Below are 23,222 nucleotides of genomic sequence, written 5' to 3' on the forward strand. Positions count from 1 at the left end.
CGACTTAACAGTCACCAAGTTGCATTCGAAAATACGCACTTGACTTGACTTACTGTTGGTGTAAATATTTGTATTTCGTGCTATTTTTAATTAATCTTTGCCGCAAAAACACAGTGTTCAGCTGAAGGCAAACTACGAAAGAGCAGAAAAAACATGTTGTTTTTTGTTGTTGTTGTTTCGCAACAGCAATTCAAATATTATGTAAAAGACTTTCGACAGGTGTTGTGTTGTGTTATTATCAACAGTCAACAGGATTTAAGATTGCACTTTCAACCAAACACGCACAAAACGTTATGGTCAAAATCATTAATCTTTGACAGGTAATGCAGGATTAATTAAATCTTTCAACATGACTTTGAGGTTGCTAATCAATCACAGGGACAGGTGCTGATTGCTTATCGGCTTTAATTACTTCACAATCGTGTGTTTGTAGGTTTTTCGTCTGTTGTGCGTCTAACACCTGTATACAAACAAATCGACAACAGTTTGTGCAAGTCTGCTTGCCCTCGACCTCAGCGAGCACCGCAAACACGCAAATGACGTGCAACGAAATTTCTATGGATTTTCAGGGCCGATACAAATAAGTAAAAAGGGGGTCGAATTCGAGCCTAAACTTTTGTTGTTATTTTGCAGGACAACTTATTCTCGAAGTCATTGAAGGGGCAAAGCAACAAAAAAAGTTTATGAGTTATATAGTCCGGTACAAAAAATGGACAAATGGGGGTGTAATTTTAGGCCCAAACTCTTGTTGTTACTTTGCTGGACAACTTACTCTCGAAATTATGGGTGGTAAAGACAAAGGGTGGTAAAAATAAAAGCTAAAACGCACATTATCGTTTTGCTGGACGGCTTACCATTGACCTCAGTTTTAATTCAGTTCAAACCGGCATTATAAAAATTCTGATAGAAGCTTGTTTTTTAGGTTTAATATGTTACGTATGGGTTTGTATATAATTGAACCCTAAATTCGACCTCCTTTAACCGATTTGTGTAGCACCCTTCAGAATTTTATAATATCCGATCTAACGGTTTGAACTGAACCAATGTCATAAGTCAGAAAAACATTTTCAAAAGCGTTGTTGTTATGCACGACAGAAGGCAAAATTTATTAAACATGGGGTGAACTTCGGGACATTTATTAGACCACAGAAAATCTACAGAAAGTTAGACGGATTAAACCTATACGCAAACAGTTTTTGTTTTCTGCTTAAAACTTTTACCCACAGTTTGTATCAAGTACTATTTTCTGTCTCGATTACATGACGGAGTGCGTTATCGCGCCTGTGGTCCTCTTATCACTAGGAAATCCACACACACAAATGTATACAACTTTAATCCGTCAAACCCCTAAACTACAGTTGCTACAAAACATCGGGTCCGACAAAAGATCGTCGCCTACAACGGCGCGATTTTATCGAGAAGTTGTTCTACCCTTTGAGCCTTGTGTACACAATCTGCGGTTTGAAAGAAAACCAAATGGAAACATGCGAAATTTCACGCAGAAGCCACACTTGGCGTATTTATATATCATCGTGAATTCATAGACATTATTTCTCAGTACAAGGTCTTGAGTTCGGGAAGTTTTTTTTAATACGATTTGAGTCGGAAAATGTGTAGTTTTCGAAAATTTGGGGAACCGCATGAAATCTCTTTTAAACTATATTTAGGTGGCTTTTGTACACTTACCTCGTTCTGTTTAAATCAATGCAAAATTCTAGTTTTGTTGTGTTTAAAAAAGCGCTCATCTTCAAATTAGAAAAAAGTGGAAGAAAATTAATAGGATGTTTCCCGTAACCCGTAAAATTCTTATCTATAAAGTTGTAAATGATTTTCATTACTTTCAAATCTCCCGTATACTGTAGTAACTTTATTTCTGTTGTTTTTTGTGGTTAAGTAAAATCGTATACCAGACAAATTACCTTGCACAAGTGGTAGATTGGAATCTTTAACCAAACCAGTAGAAGATCACGTTTAAACAGTCGCAATATGATTTCGATGGAGCCACGGCAGTCAATATTCAGGGAAAAGCATTTGGACGGCGGAATCAATATCCCGAAACTAAGCAAAACCAGCAACGGGATACAACGCGGATTAGACTCTTTGATTGAAGCTGAAGAAATTCGCATAACACGAGTCGTGAAAAGAGGAGGTGATTTTTTGGTCTTTTTTGTGTTTGGTAAATGAAACTAAGATACGATATAAAAATGCCAAGAACGCCTTAAAATGTTCTGGCCAAATACGGTCCCATTTTAAGCTGGCGGTTTTGTAACCTGCATGTTGAACCCCAAATTCTTTCGACCACAACACAAAATTTACGCCGAGTTTATAACCAGCAAAATTAAGCTTATAATCCGGCTAATGGAAACTTTGCAAGCTCCCGGAATTTGCAATAACAAACTCCTGATAATTAACAAAGCTTGTTGCAAGGATAGTCAATTTTTTGTACGTAAAGTCAATAAATTATACAAGCATCCAGACAATAAATGATAGCTGCACTGATGAGACCTTATATGTCGAAACAGTATAGGCTACATTGTCTGCAGCCTAATAATTTATAAATATTGTTGCATGAAAAACGCCATTCAAAATTAAACTGCTTTACAACACCAAGGTTGAAATTAGGGTTGTCTCGGGTGCGTCTGGTTAACGAACTGCTCGATGTTTTCATAGGAACAATCTGCAAGGGCGTGCACCAGTACAAAGTGACCGACGAACATGGAAATCTTATTTATACGGCAAAGGAAGGTAGGTGATTTACAGGGTCGGTAGAGTGTTTAATATTGTTTCCAAAAAGTTTGTTTCTATTAGCATTTATTTTTAAATTTGTTTTTTATGCCAAAAAATAGCCCTTTCAGTGAGAGATTGACACAGTGCTTGACTGGGCAATGCTTAGTATTCTACGATACACAAATCGTATACATTTTACAAAAGATTTTAATTCAAAACGGCAACGACTGTTTAATTTGTCGTTGAAATAAATTCCCGTACATTCTACAGCATTGATGTTCCTTATTGAACGAGTTTTAAACGGTAAACTCTAATCACAAACAATTTGTCTTCTGATCGTATCTGCGCCCTTAAATCACCGCTATACGGTTTGATGATATGCAGACCTAAAATTGGAATCAATTTGGCGGATAAACAGCAAATAAATTACGCTTTAACGGAATCCACTTATTTGTGTTATCAGGCATTAATAATATCATTAGACCGCGGTAAATATACAGAGACCTTATCCGTTAAAAGTTAAAACACGCTTTACCAGATCGCATGATATCATTCGCTGGCATTAAATACCACAGACGAATAAAGAACAACGTCTAACTTTGAAATATTGTTTGTTCAAACATTTTTCACGTTTTCCTTTCAGTGACAAGAAGCTTTTCGCGAACAAAACATAATGTACAGGTTTAAAAACATTTATCTAAATGTAGAATGAAACAATTTTCGCGGCCACACTTACTACTGAATCATATTAAAGGTATCTTTGAATCACCAAGCATGTGATTTTTGAGCGTCTGCAAAAACAGTCGAATCATGATTTTAAACATTTCTTATTGACCTTTGCTTGTAGGCAAGATTAAATTTAAGTTAAGAAATCGCATACTGCTTACACATTTTTTGCCGACTAAAAAATCCATACTGCGTATAAAACTCTCAGGCTATGTGGCCACAGCGTGCGTAGGCTATCTAGTGTTTCACAAGGTGGTCCTCAGGAAACTTGGGCTTCTTAAAAACGACTCGGGTTCGGTTTGGATTTCGGGCTCCGATTTCAGGCCCGTTTGCAACACTGTGTTAGACACATGACAAAATTTGGAGATCATTGCACTCATCCAAACGGTTGAGTCGCGATTGGAACCAATCTACTTAACGGATTCAAGCAAAGTCATTTTGTTAAGTCGACATTACAACCACTAACGTCATAAATTCTAACAAGCTAAATGTTGGAGTCGGAATTAGAACCACCAACCTTTAATTCAAGCAAGGTATTTGTTTCAAATCGTTGAGTTGGAATTACAAACAGCACCAACCTTTACAAATCTCATGCAATTTAATTGTTTTAAATACGAAAGAAAAACATTTTTAGAATCGTCATGTTGTTGTGTGCACTGCTGCGGGCCGGCTAGATCTTACGCCATGACAGTGGAAGATAAGGTAGGAGAACCAGTGATGCATTTCGAACGACCTGTACGATGTGATGACGCCTGCTGGTGCTGTTGCGGGTGCGCTCTAATGCGCATGCGCGTCAGGAACGCTAGTGACGTAGAAATTGGTGAAGTGGCACAAAAGTAAGTTTTTATGCTGTTTTGTCGAAAAATATTTGACAATACATTTACGTCTGAGGCAGTGGGGTCTGTGGAGTGTTTAAAGCAATGCTTTCTGGGTCGAGACCCAAAACTGGGTTGCCATCCGCAAACACAGTAACTGACATTACAAAAGTTATAAGTGGCGCAAAAAGCATTCGCAAATATTTAAAACGCAATTTGTGTAAAAAAATGCTGACGGTTAGAGCTATAAGGTTTGGGCTGAGGTTTTATAATAATAATAACATTAAAATCAACCGAAATACTTAATTCCTTATGTTAAATTTAGTCCCTAACCCCGTTCCAGTCTCACTGAAATAACTGCGCTCTTTACGCCATCTATTGGCATTTGGAAAACTTTAGTAGGCCCACTGTGAGTTCCTGTGATAGTGGATCTGCCATTTGATTCGGTTGATCTTATGATTACAGAAGCATTTTAGTTTCACATTTCTGTCTTATGATTTTTTTGCAGCAAAAAATTACTCTTGGGCTTATTGGCGAAAATAACCAAAACTTGCGATTTTTTCAATCTTCGCTTATAATTTACAGTTAGTATTTTGGTCGCTGCAAAAAGAGGTTTGGTAGGACTGAATTAAAGTAGTGAGTAAACTTATTGCAGCAATTTTATCGGGTCAAAAGTTCGCCTAAACACGTGAGGTGTGAATCGCTAACGCATTTTTAACCTTTACCGATAGACAAAATCCTAATTTTCTTCAACCCAAAATATCACGGACTTTTATAGAAATCAAATAGGTTTTCAAGTTAACATAAACAGAAGCCTTTGCGCTGTTGTGGGCCGTCTGCCCAAAACAAACAAAAACACAGTTTAAGTAAGTTCTACAAATTTTATAGCCAAGTCGGGCCATGATTTTCGGGCCGGGTTCGGGCTTAAGTTTCAATGAAACGCTATTGAATTGGACCTGGCTAACACTCAGTAGGCCTACATAAGTGCGGCAATTTCACCAACTTTCAGGCCGGGCTTAACGCTCGTACTTTAGAGTTCAGACCCAGTTTCGACCCTATACGCAAACTCGGTTACAATTTTGGAATTATACGGTACAGATTCAAAGCCGAAATTCTGAAAAACGATTTAAAGATTCCAACGAAAGGCCAACGAAGTATAAAAAATATTTAAACAGAAATTCTATGTGAATAAGATACTGGTGACGCTGTCAAGGCGAACGTATAAAATAACGTATATAAATCTCACAATCTTAGGACGATTAAAGTAATGTTTTTCATGGACCTTAAATCTACACACCAAAAGGTTCATTTTTGTCTTTTTCCACCTAGCAACCAGCTGGGTGACTCTATTTTTAAGTTTAAGTGTCAAAAATGTCTTAAAAAATTATTCAAAAAACTTTTTTAGTGGTTTCTGTAACACCTAACATACTTAGGTTTAGCACGTACCCCTAAATGGATGAGTAAGTATTTTGCAACAGTTACAGTTTGATTTCTCGCTAAGCGATAATACGCATTAAATCTTTGGCGGATAATCAAATACTACAGGCCAAAAAGCCATTAGGTCATTAATCCTTGTTCATTAAACCGACAGTAAGTTATACAAAGTAGCAAAATCACCCGCAAAACGTGCATTTATTTACCCTGTGAGAAAGGCGCTATAGTATTGTTACTTTGATGTCTTCAATAAGAAATTCTCATTTCACAACCCATGAATCTTGCGGTGCAGACTTGCACCATTGAAAATGCGTAGGCGCTCGTAACAGCCGTTAGAAAGCTCTTCTCAAATCGAATTAAAAGCAGAAGAAATTCTCACAAAGCGCTTTGTCCGTGCACTGTTTGACCACCTTAGGAAATTCAAAAAAACGTTTCTTTGCCGTTTGACCTTGTTACATAAGGTTGAACACGCGTTCCCAACCAGATTTGTGTAATCATTCGTGACCAAATGTTGCTTATATGTGATTAAAGGGCCAAAACTCAATCGCAATTCCAATTAAATATACTTTAAAAACTATACTATTTTTCCAGTTTTTTTTCGTAATAAAACGGTTTGATTTTAAAATCATCAACCCTCTTAAATCACCTAAAAATCTATTCTGTCTTTTTTGTCCAAAATTCGAAAATGAATCACAATTTTGCTCGTTATTGCCACCTAACGGCTATATTTTTAGGTGGAGTTTGTGGAAAGAAAAGTTTTCGATTGTTACCAACTTAACCAACGAGAAATGTACAATTTATGGACCGTGTCTAACCTGCCGATGTCTCACTGACATGTCATTCGATGTAAATATATAGGACTCAATGCTTCACAACGATTTTAGGACTTTATCTGTTGTTATTCAGGCGTAAAAAGCATTGGATTTACAGACTGAAAGTTTTGTCTGGTGTTTTATAAAACTCTATATGGTTAACAAATTCCAGCTGTCATGACAGTGCTAGAACCTTATTTCGATCTCGTTGTTATCAAAAGCTGTTTCCTTTGTCAAAAAGTTCAACTTAACTGCAAAATACTTGCCAATTTTTTGCGAAACACAGATGCCCCACACTTAAAAGTTTAAAAACTACTGATTATTTTTCTAACAGGTGATTTCTGAAGACAAAGGAGAAGTTGTGGCTGAAATATGGAAACGTTGGGTCCAATCAGACAAAGCAGAGACGAATGAAGACCATGAGCATTTCGGTGTTACATGTGAGTACTGAGCAAAACGGATTAGGTTTTGTCCTTGGTTACCAAACAAGCATTAGGCTAAATGTTAAACTATCTACTGGGCGCAGAAAAAGTACAGTAGGCCTACTTATAATTCGTTGCTATGTTATTTCAACTAACTCAATATAAACAGTACTAATTAAGTCAGCGTATTTCTAAAAAAAAAGAGTGGCAATTAGACTTCCAGCTCGACAAGGCATTCAGCCGCCATTCTACCTGTCAAAATAAAATGAAGAAAATCCAGCATTTCTCATACCCCTTTGAAATTGTTTTACAGTTAAACGACCAAGAGGTCCTAATTTCCGAGCTTTGCTTATTGCCTCTGCGTTTCTGCTGGTAAGTAAGCCATAAACCTGTCTTTACGGTAGGCCTAGCCTAGGGCCTAGGTTACTAAAACAGTTGTTTTCTGTTGCAGAACCACATGTTCTTTGAAATGAGTTGAACCTCTTTTGGCAAGTCTTTCGTTCGACGATGGTCCTCATTCTAGCGTTTTTATTGGCTAAAATAAATTTCGAACAAGGCACCATTTTGTTCGAAACATCAATTGTCCTTACTATTAATCAAAGTGTACCATTTCGCGTGTTAAAATTTTAAAAGTTGAACAAATAAAGCGTTTTGATACCGGATTGTGCTGTTTTTGTACACAACAGGTCCATCAGCGTTCAATTAAAACCTAGTGTCTTCCAGCTATTTTTAAATTAAGATGCGCCACACGAACTATTTCACACAGTAGCAGTCTTTCGAAAGACTATCCTTTTTTTGTTCGTAATAAATCTTCTTTTTACCCAGGCCCAGTGGTGGGATTCAGCCGGTTCGCGCCTGTCTCATGAAATTTTGAGATCAGCGAACAGGTTAGCATTACTGGTTACTGTCAATAGACTTTTTGCAACAGAACTGGCTGGAAAATATGACTTTCGTGATAGAACCGGCTGACAAAAAAATTGAATCCCACCACTGCCCAGGCCCGTAGTGATGCGCCGCAACATTGTTGTGCAACCATGACACAAAGGTTTCAACAAGCGTCGGTGCCACTTGTTCACAAAAATAATTATGTACGTGTTTGCTAGTCAAACGATGGGTTTGTGAGTTTAGTTATTAAAAGTTCACATGTTCTTTTTCTTCAGCACCGTTTGTCACACGCCAACGTCTTTAAAACCTGAAGGTAACTAGATCAAATTTACTAACTTTAACAAAAAACACCAGAATGATCCGGCACTTCCACAGGGAAGGCAACACACTGGACTTTTTGTAGGCATGAGACATTCAAGAGTTTCTCTGCCACAATTAGGCAAACAAAAAACCCACTGAATTTCACTGAACCAACCTGATTTTAAAGACTGTTCATTCCAAACAGTGTATAAGGTGGGTGAACTGTACAAGTAAAGGGGCTGTTCTTGATTATGTCTGTAGAAACTACTATGAACAACAAGCAGAAACTTAACGCACCACGAGTAACCATAAGACTTTTTAAAAATCTAAGCAATCAGGCTTGTTTTTGATGTAACCTTTTTGCTTTTTAACAATAGGCAGAGGTTTTAGAAATTTCACGCCACTGTGACATTTTTTTCAAGCATCAAGGCATGTTTTTGATGCAACTTTTTCTGAGACGCTTTGTAAAAATAAAATCGCAAGCAGCAAAAATGACAGACAACAAAAACTCAAATGACACCATTCATCCAAGAAGTGAAATGTAAAACCTTGGGAGTGCACATCTTTTTCATTCCATATATTTTTACCATAAGCTCCATAAACAATCGGTGCTACCTTGTAAATATATCTGTGTTTCGAAAACTTGATTTGTCCCTGAAAAAGAAACAGAGTTTGATGCTTTTTTAACTCCCAAAACAAGGTCATCCCATTAAAAAAATGTTGCTTTAAGTTATTTAAACACCTGAAATTCAAAAGTGCAATAATCAAATTGATACAAACAAATAAAAACTATAACAAATTTTAGCCAACGGCTCTCAAATTTGGTCCTTGTTAATGGTGAAACAAAGAGAAAAGTAACCACAAGGTAGTAAAAAAAAAAAACAATTTTGTATCCAAACCAATTTGTTCTGGATTTTTGTAAAAAAAACTACTTACTTAAGACTTTCATTGTGTGTTTTGTATTCCATAACAGTATTGGGTGGTAGATTCAAAACACGACGCAAAGTGTCTCTAATTCTTGAAGTTACCTGTTCATCCCCAGCAGTTCGATTCCAAATGGAAATAATGTCCTCCTTTAAACCAAAGTTGCCAATTAAAATGTCACATATAAAGGGATTGCAAAGTTAACACTGTGTTAAAATAGCCAGAAAAAAATTTCTGCAGATTTTTACAAAAATTATAAAGTAGCTGAAATGTAGGCCATTCATGTTGTGTAATGACAGCTTTTGTAAACTTTTGAATACTTATTGCCATTGTTATCAGATCAACAAAAGCTTAAAATCAGTGGTCTCAAACTTTTTTGGGAGCCAAAACTTTAAAGTAAGTCAGGGGCCGGATTATTGGAACTTTTGTTGCAGTGATAACATGACAAGAAAATATTGCGTTATTGAAATAATGCATTGTAAATAATGCATTTACCCGATTACCTACATTAAAAAACTATAATGTAATAAATAACAAACAAATTTACAGAACAGCAAACTGAAAGAACCAGTGCTATATTACTCTGCGTGAAAACAATGGCATTTGGCATCTAACCATCCATGTTAAGAAATAGGTTGGGGTTCAACAAGAAAAGACACCACCAAGACAGAATCCACCAGGCAGTTTTAGGCGCCGAAAGAAAGAGCACACACACAAAAAATGAAATTCTGCAGTATTGGTTTCCTTTAAATTAACAGCCGTTTTTTTAATTTAAAAACAAATGTGTTCAGTGGTAATCAAATCATTTACAGTGCATGAGAATAAAAGAACATCACACATTTCAAATTGTGACAAAAGCAGTATATACAAAACCCCTGTTTTAGTAAACTCAGTAGGTTTTAGTTGACATTACCTGAAATCTAATGGATATTACAGCTCCACAGACTTCATCACCAACCATAAATTGCTCCCCTAACATAGCAAGAATCAGATTTTCCCAACAGCGTGCAACAAGTCCTTTGCGCAAACGGACAATCCATTTTCCTCCCAAGCGATTTGCTTTGTCCTAAATGATGAGTTAATCATGCAGTAATGACCTAACAATGATTAAGCTACCTTCTCCAAAACTAAACTACACCCAAATTTGACCTGCATAATAGAAATGTATGCATGAAAGATATGCTCAGCAGTACCAAACCTAAATATTTACACATTTTTTACAGTTGCATACCTCCCATAGCGGTTTAATTCCACCCTTGAAGACATGAATGTCACTGTGTCCAGCCATCTCATTCACTCTTATCATATGGCTGTAAATTTTCCAAAACTGCTCAACCTGAAAATAGGCATACCATATTAAGAATGCTAACTTATTTGATTTCCTTCAGTAACAGAGAACTAAAAACATGTAACGCTTAAATTTGTAGTGGTATTATTTCGAATCAATTTTAATTTTGTTTGAGTAGTGGTAAATATAAAACAACAACATCATATAAGCTGATAATGGTAAAAAAATATTTTTACGCACAATGAGATTAACGTTTTGTTACAGTATTCTTCCCATAAAAGATAAACAACAACTAAGACATAAACGACTTGATGAGTTTTAGATAAATCAGTAAACAAAATATGTCCTCACACTAAAACTTACAGAGCAGAAGGTTCCGATGACATTCATATTTTTCTCAAAACTTGCTGCATCCTGTGCCCTTCCTGGTTGTTTCTTGGAGTACCAAATACAGTAGGTGTATTGCAAAGGGTGTTCTCCAGGTCCTGGAACAACATCTTTATATGATGGCACAGAGTTTTCCTTTGCCTCTTCTGAACCTGAACCGCTATCCTCATCTTGTAACCTAAAAAAGTAAAATTTAGAATAAAATGACATTTGTGGATTTCAACCTACTGACAAAATATCTTTATTTCTTTCTACTTCAAACAGTAGAAATAACATCAAAATTATTCTTTACATATTTTTATATTTATATAAAGTTGGCATCTTGACCTACTGTTAGCATAAGACATTGCCTGCTACGAAAATAAAACCAACTAATGAAAGTTATGATAACTAAGAATCAACTTACGCTTCGAATTTGTTGTTCATGATTGTACTTTGAAAAAGGGTTAAAAGCCTGATCAGCAAATAGAAAACTCAATAAACATGCGCTGATCCAAATTTTACGACGAATTCAATCCTCTCCTCTCTGTAGTCTTAAAACTTTGGCTAAGATATTTTATTGAAAAAAACAAACAATAGTGTCGTAGGTTTTGTCTGCAAGACGGTATTTTTCGCTACGCTCATTCGATTAAAGAGGAAAAATAGAAAACGCGGTGTAAAGTAAACACAACTGTAAAAATAAAGTTTTATTTTTATTTTAACCACGACATAAAAATGTTTTTCGCATATTCCATTGTTGACAAATGACCGATAGCCACTATTTCTATTATTTAGATCGGTGGTTTCTAAACCATTCGTGGTACGCAGAAGCTTTGGTACTAGAATAGCATTCTGAAGTTCTGCTGTACTCAATTAAAATCACATCTGTAAAATACCGCAGAACTGTCAGGACACAATGAAATAGGGATATTTTTTTAACCAACACGGTTTCCGAACTGTATCCATTCTTAACCGCCCTGGTATTGAGCGAAACTCGGCTCTGCATTCTTTGGCATTTGTTGGTTTCAGAAATCTGCCAACGTAGGAAAAATAGACCTATCACTTGGTCTTGGTCGCATTCAAATCAGAGTTTGGTGGTAAGCAGAATTGGGAAATTTTTGGCAGGTGGTCATTAAAAGGTTGACCAACAGTAATTTTTGACGAGCAAACGGATCTACCAAAATATTCATTCTTTTGATTGAAATAGCAATCAGAATAAAAATAGATTCGTGCATGCAAGGCAAGCTAGGTTTTGAAAACTCGGCCTACTACATAACGAACTACAAACAATGTAGTACTTTAAATTGTTGAAAATAACTTGAATATAAGTTTTTTAAATGTTTTGCGTGCCACGAAAAATAAACTCATCATCATCATTCATTTTTCTGTCACGCTTAATCCTTTTGAGCAGGGGTCGGCAACCTTTTTTGCACTGTGGACTGTTTTTTTAAACTAAAATTTTATCGCGGACCGGTCTTCAAAAAACTACAAATATTTAGCATTAAAAACGCTTAAATTAGTTTATCATCCCCGGGATACATGGGCACAATGTTTTAACCTAAAAAATTCTACGGCCCGGTAACGAACTCCTCGCGGACCGGTACCGGGCCGCGGACCGGCGGTTGCCGACCACTGCTTTTGAGGGTCGCGGGGGCAGCACAGAGTTGCAAGTCGGGCCGGGCTTTTCGGGCCGGGTTCGGGTTCGGGCCGGGTTCGGGCCGGGTTCGGGCTTAGGTATTTGTGAGAAAACGGGCTTAAAACGGGCCTGACTTTACGTTCCGTGTCCGCCATTTAAAAAAACAAAATAAAATCACTCGGCTAAGAAACTCTGGCTTTGACCTAATGCCCACTCTACTCTAAAACGTATTGTTTACCCCATGGTCTACTATTGATCATTGTATTTGTTGTCTATCTCTTTTTTCTTTCTCATCCTGTCAATCAAAATTTCGGGCCTAAACGGGCTTCGCAAAAACGTTTCGGGTTCGGGCCGGGCTTCGGGCTCATACTTTCGGGTTCGGGCCGGGTTCGGGCTCAGATTTCGGGCCCGCTTGCAACTCTGGGGCAGCAGCTCAAGATTGAGCCTCCACACCTCACGGTCTGTCACCACCTCCCTCAGTTCGGAAAAAAATAAAATAAACTGACAGCGCCAAACACGCGTGTCTTGGCTACTCACTATCTGCTGGAATTTTTGCACATCGAACGGTTTTTCCAACGTCCAGTGTTTGCAACAACAGCCTAACGTTTGTAGCCAGGCTGTAATTTTTAGTTAATCAGCAACGAATAACATAAAGTTAACATAACCTTTAATAGCACCTGGACTACACTGAGTTCTTGGAATCGCATTTGTTTTTAAGCTCTCACAAACAATAGAATTCTTGGAAACGGCAGTTTGCTGTTGGCCTGATGGTATTTTTATGGCCAACTGAGAAAGGCGTGTCCAGGCCATATGTGAATTTGCTTGTTGTTTTGATGCCTAGACCAGCCTATATGAGAAGCTGGACTACAAGATCATTTCTATTTTCGGTTCCAGTTTTTGCTTTGGAGGATTTGATTACTAAATGCAAACAATCTACTGCAACTTTTTGAGCTTTAAACTTACAAGTCAAAATCTTTACAGAAGCTAGGCTATATTGCTTCCATTTGTAAACAAACTAAAGGTGCTGACGCAGCATATTCAAATCAACAAAACGTGTTGATGCAGACGTACGTGTTTCATCATGTGTGTTCAATGGAGAGAAGGTAGGCTAAGCTTTTGGCTTGAGAAAAGTAAAACGCTTTTGGTTGTCTAGAACAGTGCTTGTCAACCTTTTTTGAAACTGTACACCCTTTTAACGTTTACTCAAAATTTGTACACCCCAGTGAAAAAAATATTCAACCCTGTAACACACTAAAACTGTGGTCCTAACTGAAATAATGACGAGCACAATACCAACAAGCCGTAATCCATAATTCACTTTCTACTTCAAAAAGAACTACCATTAACAACGATTATTATCAAGTGAAATATTAAATTATGATCTCACAAATAGAGTTTTGTAACTTAAAATCAACCTACACTTGAGATGTATGTTGTGCCATGAGTTGTACACTCCAGTCAGTCGGTTCTAAAACTGAAACCTACTTATTGTGTTACCTGGTCATAGGTATGTTCTATTTTGTATCTGGTACACCCCAGTACACCCCATCAAAGTGGTACACCCTTCAAAAAATATTGTACACCCTGGGGTGTACGATACACCCGGTTGAAAAGCACTGGTCTAGAAACAACAGGCAAAAAGCTGCAAATACAATCATGCCTTTGTTTACCTTTTCTTCTGTGGTTAACGGACGTTTTTTTAATTACTATTGACGAAACAACACGATATAATGCGCTTTACTTAAAACGAGTCCACCATTAAGACGCCCCTCTTTGATAATTCGTTCTATTGGCCTATTTTTAAATTTAGCTGTTTCATCTTGGTGTTAATCAAGTTTAATGGTGTGTTGTAATAATTAGCATACTGCTAGAAAGACAAAAAAATGTATAGCCCATCGAAAGTGTCAAAGCCTAAGTAGTTTGTCAGCTTGTGCCGCGAGATGACGGACAAAATACAAATTTACAGCAGAAAGTAGCGACACTAATAGGAACACTCTGCTGGCACGTAAAAGTCTCTAAATCGAAAAATGGCATGGCATGCCGTACCTTTCAATCAACTGCCCAAGTCTTCCGTATATTCCGCTTACAATTTGCTGTTGTGATGGATATGAAAATCTTTTACATGTGCTTAGCACTAAAAAACCGTTTCTGTAATTTTCGACATAAACTTGAGACGACGTCGTTTCGCTCGGTTGAGTGTTAAACTTCGGGGTTTCCCTATTTTGCGAACGTCTCGAAGAAAGCAGAAACACGTGCGTGTCCAGACAAAAAGTTAATGACGGTTATTGTTGTTCTGAAAATAAATCCGTAACAGCCACTATTCGCATGAGCAATAAAATTGGAACCCACAAAATGGCCTAAACACAAGACTTTTTGCGTTTAATGAAACAAAACGCCTAATGCAAACTAGCAAAGTATATTTCCTCAGTGCATTAATTTTGGTAATCAACCTAATCTGGTGCTTGAAGGAAGTCTACGTTTTACATTCCTTTACATGTTTAGCAAAATAAGATTTTTTACCTACTGTTTATGTGGCTTACAATCAACTGCGGCTTACATATTTATATCATATCAAAATAATTTCCACACTCCTGCTTTATGTTTTGTTTTTTGTGTTAAATTTTTTTTGGCATGTTAGCTTTCCACAGCAACAAACACTCTGCTGGGAATATTTTTTTGTGTTACTAACAATTGTCTACAAATAGTTGTATTATATACTGTATAATGAAGTTTTATTAAACAACAGTAGCTGATGTCACAAAGTGCAGCTTACAATCGAGGGTGGCTTGCAATCTACTAAATACAGTATATTGAGCTAGTTCTGTAACTCCTGTGTTGTTGTTTTTTAGGCAAACATTACATCATCTACCTCACCTGTCAATTAAGTATTGACCAAATACTATTCAATCACAAGTTTGTTCATTGGTGGCTTCTCAAACAAACTCTCATTATCATGATTTGAAGTGTTTGCTGTATGAAAAGCTTGTCAAACACTTGCTATAACTCTGAATGCAGAGGTAAGACGATGTCAACCCCAAGTAACCTTTGGACAAAGTTGACTCTGGTTCATTGCTTCAAAAACATCATGAAACAAGCTGCACTGTAGTTTTTTTCATGAAATGTTTGACACTGCAAAACCAAAAAAGTGTCAGTTTGTGGGTTTTAAAATACTAATGTTATGTAAACATTGGAAAGTATATTTACCGCAAATACCATCATATTTTTTTGTTTAACTTCTTGTTCTGTGGTTAACAAATGCTGTTTAATTACTCTTGGCAACACCTGGATGTGCTGTACTCAAAATGAGTCCACCATCAAGATGCCCCCATCTTGTATGTGTCCTGTGTATCCTGTGCAAGCAGGCCAACACTGGGTATGGGATGTTCAAAGTAGAATAACTGAGTATTCTAGAATAATTGTCTCGAAATAAAATATCGAATCCAGTTTTTATATCATTTTGGCCTAGCAAACGAAGTTGAGACATTCGGTGGTTAATTTTTAAATCCCTATTAAACTACCTGCCCTTCTGCAGTACAAAAGTGTCAAGTGCAAATTTCTAAATATGCCTCCAGTGTGCCACCGTTGTTATGACTGGATTCGAATCCAAAGGATTAGATACTTTGAACACATTAAATGCACTGACAATCGAGGGTGGCTTACAATCTACTAAATACAGTATATTGAGCTAGTTCTGTAACTCCTGTGATGTTTTTTTAGGCAACATTACATCATCTACCTCACGTGCAAATTAAATATTGACCAAATTCTTTTGAATCACAAGTGTATTTCTTAAACATGGGTTGTTTGTTCATTGGTGGCTTCTCAAACAAACTCTCATTATCATGATTTGAAGTGTTTGCTGTTTGAAAAGCTTGCCAAACACTCACGATAAATCTGAATGCAGAGGTAATACTATGTCAACCCAAAAAGTAACCTTTGTACAAAGTTAACTCATTGCTTTAAAAACAATGTAAAATGAGTTGTTTCATTATGCATTAGTAACGCCTGACTTAAAGTTTTACTGTAATGCAAATGTTTTTTTAATGCAAATGTTTGACATTGTAAAATCAAAACAACTGTGGTTTGTAGCTTTGTTGATTGGTGTTAAATACTAGGTAAATATTGAAAAGTACATTTGTTAAATGATAGGCCGTATTAGCTTCTGTAGCCATGGATTTCAATGTTAAACAATGATTTGGCATTTCACTATCATTAATCACATTATATATATGTTATTTTCCAACATGTAAAAAGTGATTTCTTAATGATCAGATATATTGTTAAAAACTCTTCAGTTGATTTAATCAAATATAGAATAAATACAAAATATAAAAACATGTTTTTAAATTACAGGGACAGTCTGGGATTTTTGCTAGTTTCAGTAAACCTTGAATGATGGATACACCGACTTTAGACAGGACTTGGATAAGACCAACACTTTTACTGTGTACTTATGGATTTTTTACATATGTGAAGCCATCTGAACCATTTATCACACCATATTTAATGGTACAGTATATAAAAATGCTGTATAACTGTGTGGTAGTTTTTAAGAGCAATAATACAAAAATTGTGCAAGACACAGTTCGCTTAATACATTATGGGTACATTTTCCCACTCTTTGTTTACATTTTTTTTGTTTTTGTTTGTTTATTAATTTTTTATTTACATTTTGTATTTGGGATGTGAAAAATCTAAATGTGTTCAGTTAACAATTAATTTTTGTTATGTTTTCTGGTTTGCAGACTTATGTCTAACTTAATCCACCAAGAATGTTTGCATCATAAAGTTTTGTTGTCACAAAAGTGTTAACAAATGAATGTTTGTAATGTCACAGTAATATAATACGCTAACCAGTAAGTTTGTGGCATAGCAGTGACCATAGCAGTGGTGTTTGAGAGTTTGATGAAAGAAATACACCAGGCTTAAAATTTGCAAGGTAGTATCAAATGGACACAATATATTGCTATGTGCACTTTGGGCCGTAAGCCTTACAGACCCACTTTTCTGAGTTGTGCCTAAAATTATACATCTAAACCCCGGAGTTAGACTACTACACATCCAAAGATATGCATCACACAAAAATTAAAATTAAAGTCATGTTTAGCATTTGTTTTTGTTTTAGGGGCCAAGGAAAAATCTGACTGAAGAGGAAGTAGTTAATGCAATTTATCCTGTTTGGATTTATTCCTACCTTGCTCTGTTGTTACCAGTGTTCATGCTTACTGACTATGTCAAGTACAAACCTGTCATCATCTTACAAAGCTTGGGGTAAAGTCAAACATTCGAAATATGTCTTAACCTTAAAACACACAGAAAATGCTGTAGTTGTGTTTACCATTGGCCCTTTAGAAAAGTCTAATTTCTCCTGTGTGAACCAGTTACTTTTCTGCTGTGGTGGCATAGAACAGATTTGGTGAGGCATGGCTTGTCAGCCTATTACTCCCAACCAACTGGAGTGCTGTAAGGTGGCTACATTAGCTCATATGGCCAATCTCTTGTAACCAGCCACACTGATGAGACCCAAAAGGCCAAAACAGTGTGCACTGTCTGCAGCTTATCATGTATTGACTTGATGCTTTTGTATAAAAATAATTTAAATTGGTATACTGTTAAGTGTTGCTGTAATTTGACAAGACAGTACTGTATACAATTTGAGTAAACCATTCTCCACACTTAATATCTTCTCAGTATTATCTCAAGCAAAACATAGCAATAAATTGTTGTTGTTTTTCAAAAAAAAAAAACATTCATCAGTATTGTATTTGCATTCAGAACATTTAAAACTCCTAAATTAAAAATGATACTGCATCAATAACTTTCATGCATTTTAACATACATGAAAATTTCTTCTAGGTATATATCCTGTTGGCTGCTGCTTGTCTTTGCTAATGGAGTTCCTTTAATGCAGTTAATGCAATTCTGCTATGGAATAGCAACAGCTGGTGAAATTGGATACTACTCGTACATTTATAGGTAAACATTTTAAAAGTTTTAACTATGCAATTAAACAGTTCATTTTCTTAACATTTTTTACTTAAAGAAATGTAAATTCTATTTGTTGCGTAAAAAATTGAAAGAGCTAACAATACATCAATATAAGTAGGCCATGGCCATGGCCATGGCTGTGGTAGGGATTTCTGATTCCTATGCAGTTAAATGGATTATACTATTTACCAAATAGTGACTATTTGGATCCATCTATATATATACATTTTAATCAAGTGTTCCTTTTCAAAGTTAGCCTGATTATAATGTAAGGAGCTAATTGCATTGTATTATCAAATGTACAGAAATACACAAAGAAAAAGACTGTCAGTCAGTATTATACACAAACATTACCTAATACTGTAAACCTTGGTTATTCCAGTCCCATTTAGACTATGCAAATTTGTAAGATTTCGCGGCGAACCGGATTAGCCAATCAAGTTTAAAGAGCTCTTCTGGCAAATGTGATTTTTGTTCCAACGTTTCGACTTCCTATACAAGTTGAAATGTCGGAACAAAAATCACATTTGCCAGAAGAGCTCTTTAAACTTGATACTATGGCTGGCAGCAATAGCTTATATATCGGATTAGCCAATGTTAATTTAGTTCAAGCCTTACCACATTACAAAGCATTTCTACACCAAATTTTGTCTGAGTTAGACAAAGATCGAATTATGCATATCTTAGTTTAACTAAGGTTTTCTATATTTATTTTTGTCATAGCATTGTAAAACAAGAGCATTACCAGCGTGTGACATCCTATGTTCGAGCAACTACATTATTTGGTCTTTTCTTTGGATCATTACTTGCTCAACTTTTGGTGTCCCTGGCCCATTTGGATTACCTCTACCTCAATGTCATATCCCTCGTTAATGTGACCATCGGCTTCTTTATCTCTCTCTTCCTTCCAATGCCAAAGAAGACCCTCTTCTTTTTTGTTGAATCCAAAGATGAGGATAACACAGAAGTGGGAACATCATTTTCATCCACTACTATTCTTCAGGAAAGCCAAAATGTGAGATGTTCTTCATAAGTTGTTAAATGTGCAATAAACTCTGCTATTCATGAGTGTTTTCCAACCTTTTAGTAGTAATGATTTTTACCCTTTTGGTTGTTAGCTTAATAGATTAAGCAACATGGGGATAACTTGCTCTTGGTGTTTGTTCCCTGCTTAGGTTTAGCCTTTTTATGTTGATGTATTGTTAGATTTTATAATATACTAGAAGTTCCATTTCTCAAGGGAAAAAAGTGTTGCATAAAGCAGAAAATATCATAAATTCAAAATAGTTTGTTGTTAAATAAAGAACTTCTGTGCAAATATGTTTTATATAATTAAAAAAAGAATTCTTTGGCAAAACACTATGGTTTTAAAACTCCCAGGTTAGAAACCACTGCTCTGTGGGTTTATTTCCATCAGGTGCAAAATAAAATTGTCTTTGACACAACCTTGTATGTTTTTTAGGCTAATTTTTCAGTAAATAAGACATAACATTGCATTTGACATTTCACAGAACCCACTTACGAAAACTGCAACTCCAGGCTGGAAGATTGTGTTGAAAAACTTGTGGTCTGATGTAAAAGTATGTTACACCAATGTTGTACTGCTTCGATGGTCCGCATGGTGGGCTTTGTCTACTTGTGGATGGTTGTTGGTTGTCAACTACATACAGAATTTATGGGAGACTATACAGCCTAGTGATCAGAATGAAATATACAATGGGGCTGTGGAATCACTTGCAACTGTTCTAGGTACTTATATTGTAAACAAGAAACAAGAGTGGGTCATGTACTTATATTCGAGTCTATGTGATAGGTAGCATACTGTATGGTTTTTTTTAGAGAAGTTACTGTACTGTCATTTTAATATTGTTGTTCATTATTCACCACCTTTTTGAGCTTCATATTATAAACAAAACTATTAGTTAGCGGACTGTCCCATATGTATCATATAATGAACCACCTGACGGAAAAATTAACTCTTACTTTTGTACCCGATGTGTGTTTAAAAGCGTTTCACCCATGCAACAAATGCAAAGTGCATTTATGACTGAGGTATTGTGTTACAGCAGTGTATGTATTTCCGCATTTAAAACTTTGATTTGTCCAACAGGGGCATTAGGTGCATTTTCTGTTGGCTTTATCAAGCTAAACTGGGCAACATGGGGAGAACTTGCTCTTGGTGTGTGCTCCCTGCTTAAGTTTGGCCTTCTGATGTTGATGTATTGGACGGAAAACATTTGGGTTTGTTACGGAGCCTATGTGATTTTCATCTTCCTCTATAACTTTGTTATCACGATTACACAGTAAGTGACATAAAAATCTTTTATTTTGCACACCTAGGGCTGTGATTCTTAACTTTTTATGGTCCATGGGCCATTGAAAGTAAAACTTAAAATCTATGGCCCCTGTATACTATTAAAAATGTAGAAAACCTTCAAGTCAAAAAGTTTGAAAATGGAATAAATGAGGTAATTGGATGCACATACCAGTATAATGAATCTGATTTCAAAATCGAAATTCCTTTCTATTGTGAAGAAAAAGGGCTTTTGCTGTTGTTAATTGTTGATAAATACATTTTGCTTTGCTGACAAAGTTTTTGGTAAGTATACTTGCAACATTTTTGGAACGCCATTCATTTCTGTGGCCAGTGAAAAACTAGTTATGCATTTAGCATTGTAGTAAACAAGACAAAGTCACAACAATACACAGTATCACTGATGGCCAAACTTTGTGCAGCATTAGCAAATATTTAAATGTCTTGTTGACTGCTTTGGTATAAATTGCACTTGTGTGGTTAGGCAGTATGTAGATTAGTGGTTGCCTGCAGGCTTAGGAAGTTGCACTGTTTTCTACATGAATTGTATTTAATACAGAAACAGAATGCCTGATACAGAAACATAACAGCATTTGTATGAATACAGAAACAGAGCTGAATTTATTTAGATTAGGGGTCAGCAACTCCTGGCAGTGTGCCAAGATTGGCACTGATTTTGGCAAGCCAAAATGATGTGCATGTTTAGACTTGTTTATAAGTATGAATTTAAACTGTTACATTGCTTGTTTTTAGGTTGTTTATCACTCAATAGTCTTTAACTCAAGCTTATATGCACAGATCTGTGTGGTTTCTGTTTACTATTGATCAGCTGCCAGGATCAAGTTATGTTTCTTAAATCAATCAAGTGACTGTCTTGTTGCTTGCAGTTCTGTTTTATTATTTTTTTAAAATGAAGGCCCGGATTTAAAACAAATATTCTAAAACAGCTGGATTTTGTAACTCATTATGCCAGTCTTCGCTATCCTGAATGGTTAGTTACCTAAGTCAAGTATAGTCAAGTTGTGGCAAATAGTTTGAATCAGTATTTGCCATTTTGGGCTTGTTTCAACCAGGCATTTATACTCTTGTTGATATGTTACACAAAACTAAGAAAAATATGTGATTGGTGAAAATATGTCGATTAAATAAAGATCAGCAGTTTAGACACAAACTTTTGCAACACTAACCAAGGTCATCTGTTCAGGTTTCAGTTGGCTGTTGGTCTCACAACACAAAGATTTGCTTTGGTTTTTGGTGTAAACACATTTGCAGCTGTTGCCCTTAATACAGTTCTAACAATCATTCTCATAGACAGAGTGGGCTTTGCACTCGATGTGGAAACACAATTTATCATATACAGGTAAATACATGACAATTAAAATGAGTTTAGCTGAAGTATTTCACCCGCTAAATCAAATGGCATTAAAATTCGGGATTGGTAAAACAATTCAAGTTGGCATTTAAAATGAAATACAGATTACCACCTGTAAAAGTAGATATAAACTTGCATTTGTCACAAAGTGAATAAATCATCAAATACAAAAAAAGCAGATACCTTGTCTCAAATAAAATAAATGGAAAAATCTGGTACTGTACTAATCACACATTTTTTAAGTTTGTGTTTTTTTGGTTTTGTTCAAACATTTTCGACATATTGATTTCTTATAATAAGTAATCAAGTTATAGAAACATAATGCATGTTACTTACTGTGGTTTATGCCCAGTTGTAGCATCAAACAGGTTTGGTGAGGCATAGTTTATCAGCTTGTTATTCCTAACAGACTGGAGTGTGTAAGGTGGCTACGCTAGGTCATACAGCCAATATCTTGTCACCAGCTGCACTGATGAGGCATCATGGGTTGAAACAGTGTGCAGCTTTCTAATACATGTTTTATTTTGCAGTGGATATTTTGGAATTATTTCCATAATTTTCCTGGGACATGGGCTGTATTATTTAGTCAAGAATGGATGCCATAGGCAACCTGAAACTGAAATGCAATCAGATGTGAAGGAAGTGGCTGACAAACAATTCAAGGAAGACACAGAAATATAAACAAACCAAAATAAAATCGATCAATCCAACAATAATAAATCAATCCTACAATAATAATTTTTACAACCCATATACTTCTAAAGTGGCATGTTTGAATGACAAGTGGTTGCTTTGAGATATCATGTTGTTGACAAAATAATTCAAGTAATTTGGAGTTCATTAACTAAAAAACTTTTTGTACTACCTACAAACATGTTTGTACTTCCTTCAAGATTTGATGAAGCCACATCTTCTTTATAATGTTTTAATTTTTTTATATGCATCAGATCAAAACTGATTTCAGGGATCATGAAGATTTACCTGACTTGGGTAAAATACTGAAATCTATACATTTGTTTATTAATTGTTCAGAGCTACAGTTTTACCCTTGTGTAAACTTCAAAATAAATTGTTGCACTGAGTATTTTTGGATGTTTGATACATTGTAATATTTTTTTTCTATATTGTAGACTATGCAATAATTATGGAGTATTTTTGATCAAGTAAATATTTTGCCTGTGTAAATTTCTCTAAATGTATTTTTCATAAATTA

The 23,222-nt window shown here is 35.8% G+C and overlaps 3 protein-coding genes across 3 annotated transcripts; 2 read left to right on the plus strand and 1 right to left on the minus strand.

The window, feature by feature from the left end:
* The first annotated feature begins 441 nt into the window (after positions 1 to 441).
* LOC145229846 (phospholipid scramblase 1-like) lies at positions 442 to 7,598 on the plus strand. The gene is made up of 7 exons (XM_080095174.1): positions 442 to 2,149; positions 2,671 to 2,745; positions 4,088 to 4,289; positions 6,437 to 6,548; positions 6,849 to 6,954; positions 7,250 to 7,308; positions 7,388 to 7,598. Exons 1-7 carry the CDS (start codon positions 1,987 to 1,989, stop codon positions 7,412 to 7,414), a joined length of 744 nt encoding a protein of 247 aa, XP_079951300.1. The 5' UTR covers positions 442 to 1,986; the 3' UTR covers positions 7,415 to 7,598.
* A 907-nt stretch (positions 7,599 to 8,505) lies between these two features.
* On the minus strand, positions 8,506 to 11,330 carry LOC145229847 (eukaryotic translation initiation factor 4E type 2-like). The gene is made up of 6 exons (XM_080095176.1): positions 11,127 to 11,330; positions 10,697 to 10,898; positions 10,277 to 10,381; positions 9,959 to 10,111; positions 9,058 to 9,194; positions 8,506 to 8,775 (listed from the first exon to the last, which is right to left on the minus strand). The coding sequence occupies exons 1-6, from the start codon at positions 11,144 to 11,146 to the stop codon at positions 8,733 to 8,735; spliced, it is 660 nt and encodes a 219-aa protein (XP_079951302.1). The 5' UTR covers positions 11,147 to 11,330; the 3' UTR covers positions 8,506 to 8,732.
* A 3,195-nt stretch (positions 11,331 to 14,525) lies between these two features.
* On the plus strand, positions 14,526 to 23,180 carry LOC145229702 (thiamine transporter 1-like). The gene is made up of 11 exons (XM_080095036.1): positions 14,526 to 14,749; positions 15,185 to 15,352; positions 16,053 to 16,241; positions 16,689 to 16,844; positions 17,461 to 17,606; positions 18,192 to 18,311; positions 19,047 to 19,338; positions 19,835 to 20,072; positions 20,434 to 20,626; positions 21,842 to 21,997; positions 22,540 to 23,180. Exons 4-11 carry the CDS (start codon positions 16,728 to 16,730, stop codon positions 22,688 to 22,690), a joined length of 1,413 nt encoding a protein of 470 aa, XP_079951162.1. The 5' UTR covers positions 14,526 to 14,749; positions 15,185 to 15,352; positions 16,053 to 16,241; positions 16,689 to 16,727; the 3' UTR covers positions 22,691 to 23,180.
* Positions 23,181 to 23,222: the final 42 nt, after the last annotated feature.

Source organism: Phallusia mammillata, chromosome 5 (genome assembly GCF_965637545.1).
Source record: "Phallusia mammillata chromosome 5, kaPhaMamm4.hap1.1, whole genome shotgun sequence".
In the NCBI taxonomy this organism is placed as follows: Eukaryota; Metazoa; Chordata; class Ascidiacea; order Phlebobranchia; family Ascidiidae; genus Phallusia; species Phallusia mammillata.

Excerpts from the sequence above, each read along its gene's own strand:
- LOC145229702 (XM_080095036.1), top strand. The coding sequence starts at position 16,728 with ATGATGGATACACCGACTTTAGACAGGACTTGGATAAGACCAACACTT. Across the intron at positions 16,845-17,460 it reads TTATCACACCATATTTAATG|GGGCCAAGGAAAAATCTGAC; the intron begins GTACAGTATATA and ends TTTTTGTTTTAG. Across the intron at positions 18,312-19,046 it reads TACTACTCGTACATTTATAG|CATTGTAAAACAAGAGCATT; the intron begins GTAAACATTTTA and ends TTTTTGTCATAG.
- LOC145229846 (XM_080095174.1), top strand. The coding sequence starts at position 1,987 with ATGATTTCGATGGAGCCACGGCAGTCAATATTCAGGGAAAAGCATTTG. Across the intron at positions 6,549-6,848 it reads TCACTGACATGTCATTCGAT|GTGATTTCTGAAGACAAAGG; the intron begins GTAAATATATAG and ends TTTTTCTAACAG. Across the intron at positions 7,309-7,387 it reads TTGCCTCTGCGTTTCTGCTG|AACCACATGTTCTTTGAAAT; the intron begins GTAAGTAAGCCA and ends TTTCTGTTGCAG.
- LOC145229847 (XM_080095176.1), bottom strand. The coding sequence starts at position 11,146 with ATGAACAACAAATTCGAAGC. Across the intron at positions 10,899-11,126 it reads ATGAACAACAAATTCGAAGC|GTTACAAGATGAGGATAGCG; the intron begins GTAAGTTGATTC and ends TTACTTTTTTAG. Across the intron at positions 8,776-9,057 it reads ACACACAATGAAAGTCTTAA|GGACAAATCAAGTTTTCGAA; the intron begins GTAAGTAGTTTT and ends TTTCTTTTTCAG.